This window comes from Trachymyrmex cornetzi, unplaced genomic scaffold (genome assembly GCF_001594075.2).
Source record: "Trachymyrmex cornetzi isolate Tcor2-1 unplaced genomic scaffold, Tcor1.1 scaffold21, whole genome shotgun sequence".
NCBI classification, from domain to species: domain Eukaryota; kingdom Metazoa; phylum Arthropoda; class Insecta; order Hymenoptera; family Formicidae; genus Trachymyrmex; species Trachymyrmex cornetzi.
This window is the reverse complement of record NW_017296741.1, coordinates 1,431,724-1,442,611: the sequence shown is the minus strand read 5'-3', so window position 1 is coordinate 1,442,611 and position 10,888 is coordinate 1,431,724. Positions and strand designations below refer to the sequence as shown.

Genomic DNA, 10,888 nt, shown 5'->3' with positions numbered 1-10,888 from the left:
CGCTGGCGGGCGCGAGCGCGCGGACGATGGCGTGCATTTACAAGTGCGACTTGCCGCAGGGGTGAGGAGGGGAGGAAAGCTGGTTAGAAATAGGAGGGTGGACAGCTCCTGCGCGCTCTATAATGCGGAAACGGAGAGAAATATTTGGGCAAAAGCAAAAAAATACCGGACTGCGCTCGAATCTGGAACGTAATTTACAAACTGCAGATATTCGAAAAATTTTCAAGGAATATCATTAATTTCCGAGATTTGATGTTCAAAATGTTCTACGGAAATTCATGTGCATCTCGAATGGATCGTGTTTCTCATTTCGCGTAAGATACAACGTAACATATTCGTCTAATTTAATTTCTGTACATCACATGCGTGTAATTAACAGATTGCGGAAGATAACTCTCTACTCGGTTGGAGAACGGGTTGAAGGGTATGTTGCCGACATGAGTCTGTGAGAAACACTCGCATAAAGAAGCAGCTAGTGTGAGAGACGGCCGAAAAAGGTTGTATGACAAGGTAGGAAGAATACTCTGAAAAATTCGATGCTGATACGCGCATTCGATACTCGAGAGGTAGCATACGTGGCACATGTACGACATGAAGGACATGGATTATACGAGGGACGTATAGGATACGCCTCAACAATCTCACATGTCCCATGGGCATGTTCGAAAATCTCATGAACGTTTTTCATATAGATGACAAATAAACGTACGAATATTTCAGAGCTCTACAAGCTCCATAAGGATCACAGTCCTTTCACGTTATAAACTCCGTATAAAATATCCGTATATATCTATGATATACTTATCTATTGCGAAATAAATTGGTGCAGTAAAAAGTAAGATATGTAAGAGATGTATAAATACATATAAAATAAAATTATGCACATGTGCCCAATACACGCTCTTGCACTTTGATTCCTAAATTATTTCCCGAAACTTCCGCATAAATTATATTCCAAAGACGCTTCATACATTTTCACGTCTGCTTATGTATCTGTTTATCCAATTACAAAGGGGAATGTTAAATTAGGGCTTTTTTGGCTAAAGGCCCGTCTACAATACACGGAGTAAGAAGTAAGAGTAAGAAATTGACCAATCACAGTCGAATGTGAGAAGAATAATCGACTGTGATTGGTCAATTTCTTACTCTTACTTCTTACTCCGTGTATTGCAGACGGGCCTTGAAATAAAAAAATTCTTGGGTATACAAATGATGTATCATATTAGGGCTATTCTCTTAAGCGTAGTCGAGTGGTGTATCATTTATCTTGGAGAAACATCAGGGGAACGTGGAAGAAATCATTATAATATATAATATATATAAATTAAAGCAATAAATCTAAAAGTTAAGTAAAATGTCAAGATGCTTTGAAATTAAAAAACAGCAATGTTAATAAAAAATTAAATAAATAGATACAACTAGAGAAACGTATTCATTGTATTCAAAGTTAGAATTCGAAATCAATCAATTAATCATTTATCGGACTCTTCAAACACTCTTCTCCAAATTATACGTGTAAATAATAATGTAGTGTTTGTTGCTTAATTCCCAGAATGTCTTGATGTGTCACTAATAACTTTTTATGAATAAATGTAACAGTATTAGATTTATTGACTTTTATATTATGATAAAATAATAAAGAAACCGTGATTTCTCCCATGTTCTCGATGTTTCCTCCAGATAAGTAATATATCACTTGATTTCGTTTTAATATGATAGTCCTTTAATATAATATATAACTCGTATAGCTTAGAATTTTTTCATTTTAGCCGAAAAATAGCTCTAGCTTAATATCCTCTTTTGATAACACGATGCAATGTCGAGAATATCAACATATTAAAGAAAAAGTGAATAGATTATTCGAATAATTCGTTTGACATACATATGCTATTTGTATAATGGCAAAGAAATTATTTAAATGATCTATTCCTATTTCTCCTTTAGAGATCAAGTAGCTCGACCAGATTCGCGTTTCTATGTTGAACGTGGACAATACTAAATAATTACATGGAGAGAATGTATTTGCTGAAATATTAAAAATTTACAGGTACAGATTTAAAAACAATTATATTATATTATTTTGCTAGAATTTGGTCAGATCATTAAAATAATTAGAAAACTCAAGCATTATAAACAATGTTGCAAAGAATTTTGATATTGTAGAAATCAGCTTAAGTATCCTAATTATTTTGATAATCCAACAAAATTATTTTCAGTATCTAACTAAAAATTTTAGATATTTCAGCAAAACCATATTTTTTTGGTATAGGATAAATTTTTAAAAATAAAACTTAATTTCGTAAAGAATTAAGTTTTATTGTTAAGTATATACACTAATTAATATTGTTATATATTTACATAGTGTTATTACGACAAAGACATGCGATCTGCTTTACTTAGCCGATTATGATGCTTTATGGTAGCCGCACGTGTGCTGCTGCACTTAGCGTTAAGTCCCGGATTTCAATCCCATCGTCGCTGTTTGTTTATTTCACGCATATGGTTTATTCAGGAGCCTTTGTAAGATGCTCTATGCCGTGTGTCATAACCAAACGATCGGCGGGATATATCCTTACGGCCGGTTACAGAAAGGTTTCCGCAGTTTCCACGCGTCCTAATGCGAATGCGGTGTTTCTAATTTAATATCTTAAGGACCGGCATTTACCCACGTCAGCTATGCCGGATTAGGTTGTCAGACGCAAGAGAAATACACGCGATTCCCATAATTTACGTCCACGTGAGTGACTTTTCACTAAGCAAACCGCTCTTTTCCTCTCCGATACAACGAGTTTATAAATCATTCCACGAGATACCTCTCCTTTGATACGACGTAACGTAGATCCCCAAAGTCCATAATTTTCCTAATAATTTTACGTTCGACAGCTGATGCTGCATTTTGAATTCGCTTTATTGAATTAAAAGTATTTGCGAATGGAAAATTATGTAAACAAAATTTCGATTAATTATATTATAAAATTATTTCGATATATTGTTCATGTAGGTACAATAATGCAACATTTTTATCCCTCCCGCAAATGAGGGAAGATAATTTCGTTAAAAAAGCCGATAGAATATTATCCGAAAAATTTACGTTTCTACAATATTTTCCATATTGCACTTTCAATATCTATCGCAGGCTTGCGATGCTCTTTATATTTTTACGCAAGTCATAAATATGTCTTATAGAATATGCTCGATGTCTATTTCGCACCGCTAAACGCTAAGAGTGATACACTTTCTTCCAAGTGTTGAATAAATGATCATGTCAAAGCGATCTCCTATATCGCCGGCGTTATGCGCCATTGCATATTAATGCGAAGCCCTTTTTCCATCGTTGTGTTTCTTTATTGCTTTACAATATATGTCGATATATATCGATATGATAAAAAAAGGCTTTCATCGCCGTAATCCTATTGCTTTAGAGATTTCCTATGAATAAGCAATCTTCTTCTTTTTATAAAAATGTCATTATACTCAAAATACTCTTCTACTTTGTACGGTATAAATATCACGAAATGCACGATACAAGTATAGAACATGGTATAATTATAGAATACGTAACATCTCTTATAACGTTGGAGGTTACATAAAACATTTTACAACAAGGCTTGATTTGCTAGAAATATGACACGTCCAACCTTCTTTTGTCCAACCTGTCTCTTTAAACGACTCTCTAAATAATATGGCAAAAGAATAGAAGAGTTTACTCACCGAGAATCTGGCTGAGGACGGTGCGACCATCTTCACCGAGGCACGCACTACGTGCGTCAAACGGATTTGTGAATTGCACGAATGCATAACCCTTGTGCATAGAGATACCTATCAAAAAGATGTAAAAAGTCAATTATATATTTGCAGACTTTATAAAATAAATAAATTCACATGAAAAATATCAATTTTGCTACCATTTTACGCTAAATATATTATTTTTAACATACAAGTTCTTTGTTATTTTTATTATTTTATTTGAAGTAAACCTTGTTTTATTTATTTATGAAATATTTTAAAATTTAATATACGAACTTAATATAAATTCTCAAAATTTACATAAAATAAACATAATGATTGGAAAAGACAATATAGCGAATCAGTGCGTTTAATAGTACGTTAAAAACTTTTTTTAAACAAATAATAATGTATTATTCTTTGAATAATTATTTAATTAGTTATATATATAAGTAATAATTTAACAAATGGTTCGTAACAGTAACCAATATTTGTAAGTTCTAAACGAGCTCAGAAAAGCATGAAAAGTCTTATTAATACGTTCGTATAAAAACGTAACTTTTTTTATTTAAACATTCATTTTCTGATATTAAAATAATTACAAAAATATCTTTACAAAATATGGTTTATAGATTTTTTTTATAATGGAGTAAATTTATATATGAAAAACACCGGCATAAAGCTTTCAGTAATGGAAGCGATCGAGTGAATCCTTTTAAATAAACTATTCTATGAATGTTTGACATACGAGAGAACTGCAAAAAATCAATGATTGAAATTTATAAAAAAAATTAAACATGAAAGAAAACCGCGTGATTTCTAGGAATATTCGCAAACATTGGAAAAATATGTAATATATTGGCGGATCGTATCGCGCGTAATTGCATAGCTACGAGCTTTCTCAAGTAACTCTCTTTTTTTCCTTTTCTCCAGAGAACTATCCGCACAAATACATAGAGCAAAATTTTAATTGGATAAACTTCTACCGTGAGAGCAAAAATCTCCAAATTAAATAACGACATTTCCGAACGATTAAATACAACTCCGGGGAATATTAAACATTTTTGCAAACCAAATTAATAAAAACAAGAGCGCGTTGTTGCCGGTCGATTTTGCCCGAGCGGCAAGTCGCACGCGGACGCGACCTGTAATCTGTGTACCCGTAATAACTTTTGCGTGGTTAGCAGCTGACCATGCATGGAATTCATTATGCCGAAACAAATATGTAAATCTAACCTACACGCACACTCGCGCTCACACAGATGTGTTCGCACGCATGTACGCGTTAGAATGCAAATACTGTCCGCGTGAATCTGTCCTCCCTCTCGCTCCATGCGCCGCTTCATCGCGAAGCTCAGCGCAAGAGATGTTCATAGCTTTCATCGTCGCTATTGTTATCAGTTCATTCTTCAGTATACACCAGTTGTTGAATAGAAGAATTTTTAAAAGATCGAACCTTGCTTTATAACATCACATTCAACGTAAAACACTAATAAAAATAAACTGTGTTAGCATCTCATATTTAAGCAGTGCTCCATGTTTCTCTTATTTTTCTTTTTTTTATACAGTATTCTGATAACGGGGATAAAGTGTAACAAAATCAGACGTTACATTTATCAACTATTTTGAGATTTAGATCAATCACAGATTGTTTATGGAAAACTTATTAGTGTTTCGAATTTTTCAAAAAAGAATTTTAAAGATAAAAGTGTCTGTAGTTAAATATGGTGTATGGCATATAATGTTTGCCATGTTTGTATCATAAAATTTTCTATATTTTATAAAAGTTTAGTTATCTGACTACCTCGTTAACCCAATTAAATCTCAATCGTGTTGTCTCCAAATAATATAATTATTCTATATAATTTAATTGAAATGGTTCTAATTTCAACAGTAGCTGTCAATATTCGGTTTCTTGGATATTCATAAAATAATTAAATTCCCTATTATTTTAAGTATGACCCAAAGCATTCAAACGCTGTTCAAATGTTATTTGCGTAAATTTAGCTTCACTAATCGATTACCTTGTTAATACATTTTAAACATACCAATCTCTTATTTATGTACGAAAAACTGCAAACTATAGAATCTAAAGTATAAAAGAGCATACACATTTTCTGCATGTTTGCAATGTTATAAAAAATTAAATAAAATATAATCAGTTAAATAAAATATAATTGTACGATTTAAAAACGTATGTATATTTAAATTTCTGATTTTGTTTTTTAATTTATTAATCATATTCTCGAACTATCATTAAATTGTTAATTAAAGATATTAAAAATTCTTGTTTGTAAAAAATTCAATTGGACACAGTAACATTATGTGATATAATTTTTTAAATTCTTTGTTATCGATTATAGGATATCGATAGTTTTATTTAAAATTTGAAAAAATCCAGTATACATGCGCGTTATCCTAAAAGAAATATTTGAAATGATTTAATAAATGTTTTATCATACAGAAACATATATTTTCACATTATTATTGTCGCTAAGATCGCAACTTCATTTAATTGTTTCTTTCCGAGTTTTACTTTTTAAGAGATTGATTGCGTACCTTGAAATGAAATGAAAATTACAAAAGTGACCAAATTCACTAGAATGTTTATAATTTCATTGGTCAACGCCTAGTGAATTTACAAACACTTTTGTAATTTTCAAGATACACAATTGACGTCCTGATTTGTCTATACAAATATTTCGCGTTTTCCAAGCAAGAGGGTAAATTTATCATGTATTACATAGCGATCCCGTCGATCTCCCGAAACATTTAGCGCTTTGGAGCCCGACTCTCCGATAAAGCACTATATCATCCCCATATCTCAAAGCTTAATCCCACCCCTCACATTTTCACGGCTGCATATCGGTCGAAAGGAGATCGTCGTGTCGATCGTATCGATCTTCGATCCCCGTAACGTAACTCGTCATCGCCGTAACGTTTATTCCGGAATTTAAATCGCTGTCTGCGCGCATGTCATACGTAAGGGGACGGCGGCGGTGTTATGTGTGCATTTGTGCACGCGAGACGGGTGCGGGAGTTCGATATCGGCGCTCAAGAGTTCCACGACGAAATTTATTCTAGTCATAAAAACCGCGATAGCGAAATGCGCGATCGTAAGTGCGAGTATATATGTGCGAGGTGCGGACCGGTTGATACGACGCCCTCCGCCTGTCATTATTTTATTTTTCTGACTTTTAAATATTATTTTCAGACGTGGTAAAACCTGTGCGTAGAAGAACAGCTCACCGATACCGATATATCACTTTGTTTGTAGACAATATTTCTTAAACAAAAGCGCTGCAAATAAATCTTTAGAAACATAAATACAAACTGAAAAGTGTCTTAGTCAGATAATGTAGCAATTTTTATAATTTTTGCAATTTTACAATAATTAACTTTTTCATAAGAGAAACAAAAATGAGCGTCTGACAAATGGACCTCAAAATTGACGCAGTAAATAGTAATGTCATATATTCCTACTCTTTTTCTTTCACAAGAATTATCTGCAAAATATCTACAAGTAGATGTAAATAAAATTTTCTAGGATCTTTTTACATCTATATTCTTAGTTTTTTTCATTCATTTATATGCATACTTTAGGCTGTTCTGTAAAATGCAAACATGTAACGCGACAGTTTCTTGCTTTGAGGATTTTCTCATAAATAAATATATGATTGCCTTCAGCTACAACAGAACTATTTGACACTATAACACAAAACTATTAATTTAGCATATGGTCTGTTTTACAGAAGTATTTTATACACCTCTATTTTATATTTAAAACCATACATTATAAAGAAAATGAAAAAAAAATATATAAATAAAAATTAAATTAGGAAACTACAAATATGTAAAACAGTGTAACGTTATATAAATAATATAGCTACTATTATTTAAACTACACAATTTACAAAAGAAAATCTATAAACTCTACAAATGCAAAAATAAGGATTTTATTTTTACATTTGTAGAAACAAACCATAAATATGAAGTATGAGTTTTACTTCTTTAATTATTTCTCAGTCTAGCATGCGTAAAGACAATTGAGTTCGAATTCTTTCAATATTTGCGCAAATGTTTTATGTTAATTTCTTACGATGACCGACGTATTCTAGGTCTTATTATCTGATGCAAATCAGAATTGTCTCAATATATAAAGAAATAGTTTGATATATATAAATAAAAAACATTTACTTGATTTCGATATCGAAATTGCATCCAGACAAGAGCACGCATCAGAAAATCGTTACGCGACCATTTGAAGTATCGATCGTTTTTGACGTTTGTAGGCGTTATAATGGTAATGTAATCAGTCACGTGATTTTGCAGAGATGCTTGGAGGATTTCGTTCGGATCAATTCGGAAACAAGATCAATTCAAAATTGGTAATTAGATTTTAATACTATTACAGGATCAGATAAGAATAAAAACAGAATCATTATAAGATATCGGTGTCAAACTCCAAAAAAAGTTTCAAGCTAAAGTTTCAGTAATATCCATCTTGGGGGGATTTATCTTTAATTCTACCGGATATAGATGGCATTAAAAATTAAATTAAAACAGATTGAAACTTTTGTGTATTTCCTTTGATTCACATTATGTATATTATTTTCAAAATTTAAATAAAATTATTAAAAAAGAAATGGAAAAAATTACATATAAAAAATTTAATAGCAACAATTTTAATCTCTCAAATTTAAATATATTTAGAAAAATATGAAATAGTAAAAACTTATGAAAGAATAACATCTTATAATATGTTTTTCTAGGAAAAACTGCATATTAAACAACGAATCTTTAACATTTTTGTTAAAACAAAATATAAGATTTGTTTACGGAAACTACTCTTAAGGGAATCCTAAAGACAATTAGTCATATTGTAAATAGCACTTACAGACGATATACGTGTCATCACTTACGTTGACACATCACTACATACTACTACATTAATATTTCACGCACATATACGCGTAAATTTTTATACAACAATAATGGTTTAATTAGACGTTTAAGTCCAATTTTAAGAAATCTATGTTGTTTCTTCGTGCAAACTACTAGTCTGTGGACTACTATTTCGTAAGTACAGATTGCACAGCTTTTATGTGAAGGAAATGTTTGTTACGACGTGACAGCTCTATAGAGCGTCATATTGGATCAAGAAATAGTAAAGAAGATTGTCAATTTCGAAATTTGTTGTCGTTCTCAGCATAGAACTCCACCTCACGGACACGTATTAATGCGTATACTTTAATTCTGGAAAAGGATTTTCTAATCAATGAAAGAAGAGAAAAATAATTCATGCGCGTTTCCGGCGTTTCTGAGGATTACATACGTAGTATATAAATTCACACGAGAATCATATAAGCATTAAGATTCAGCTAGACCGTTTAAGGTTTTGATTTCTATAGAAAAGTAATTGTTATACAAAAATTATATTTAGTAGGTAATACAGACTACTTTAGGATCCCCTTAATAACTATTACAGTTTAAACTTTTTAGTAAACTTTAAATTTTAATAAAAAAGTTGTACGTGGTTTAATTAATCGCCTTTAGTTAGGTACAAATAAAAGACCGAGCAAATTTAATTGCGAGAAAGGTAAAATATTGAAATGGAAAAATGGAAATCAAAGTTTGATTTGATAAAAATATCTCCGCACAAAAATAGACAAGTCCGCTCTTTGTAACAATTATTTGTATTTTCCGTAACTATGTTTTTTGTAAAAGTCGTCATTCACTAAAGTGACAACCAAGTGCCTCGATAACAGCAGTACTATGTTGAGGGCCTGTTGCAGTGAATTTTTCCAATGTTTTGGCATTTATATAGAACAAATATCGACTTTATATTGGAAAACTTGTCGGCAGAGAGACTGTCTAGTGTTGTTATCTGGGCATTCGACAGTACAGATTTAAATCATTCTAGTGACGATTTCTTCCAATACAGCTGTGTATAGGATGTTCAAAAAATATTCCCTTCGTTTAAGTTCTTTGAATAACTAAAAATTGAATTTTTCATAACCAAAAAAATTGATTGCGCTTTTTACAGTTTTTCCTTTTTGATATTAAATATATTTTTTTTAGTGCAGTCCACTTGCCGCTACAAATGCGTCTAAGCATTTTATTGACCAGTCAATATTTTTGACCAAAAAATATTTCAAAAACATTTGTAGCCTCAAATGGACCGTAACCTTTGTGACATTAAATTATATAAATATTTATCTTATTAAATGTATTTTTTGTGACATTAAATAACATATGTACAAAGTTTATTAGATTAAACAATTTATATATTTAAAAAAGTTACTTAATTAAAAAAAATTAACAATGTATAATTATTAATTAAAGAAATTTGTCCAGCTCTTTTATATGGCGAAATATTTAAATTTAATCACTTACAGAATTACTAATGTTTAAATGTTGGTGACAAATTCATTCTTTCAAATTGATCCATTAGTACTTACAGCTTTTATTATATCGATCCATTAATACTTACAGCTTTTATTATAGTTATTATTTATTTACAATACGATAATTATTATTTGTTTACAATACAATTATTTACAGTTTTTAAGATGTTTATTAGCAGCAATATTATTAAATGCTTGTGAATTTAATTTGTAATGTTACTAAATAGTTCTATGATGCGTTTCTCAAGATCAACGATGATTTCGGCGCGCAGTTTGCAAAATTTTATATGTATATATAAAATTCACATATTAAAATATTTCTTAAACAAAAGTAAGAGCGCAAGATAGAATTGTTGCTATGTGGAAAGGAAGGTTTTTCTAAAATTACCAAAAATTTTGTTAGATACAAATTTGAAAATAGCTTTATTTTAGACAATCAACATAATTATATATAGGAAATTCAAACATGATGTACCGCAAAAAGTTTTAATATTTTAGCAGCTAGCTTGAATATCCTACATAATTATTTTTATGGTCCAACCAAATTATTTTCAATTCTGTATCTAGCTAAATTTTTAAATACTTCAGCAAAATCATATACGACTTTTACGCGCATTTAATCTGTCTTCGTTTTGTTGTGTAAGAAAGACATAAAGTTTACACAGAAAAATTACTAAAATGAGAGCGATCTTTGTCGAGGATTTCGTTTTTAAACCGATTTTCAAACAGAAACAATTCTCCAGAAAGCCGGAGAC

General features: G+C 31.0%; 1 protein-coding gene across 1 annotated transcript in view; it reads right to left on the bottom strand.

The window, feature by feature from the left end:
• The window catches only part of LOC108759859 (uncharacterized), a 171,815-nt gene that overhangs the window by 85,105 nt on the left and 75,822 nt on the right, over nt 1-10,888 (bottom strand). The window contains exon 5 of the mRNA XM_018505520.1: nt 3,712-3,819. Coding sequence (XP_018361022.1) covers nt 3,712-3,819 — 108 coding nt within the window. The remainder of the gene's footprint in view (nt 1-3,711; nt 3,820-10,888) is intronic.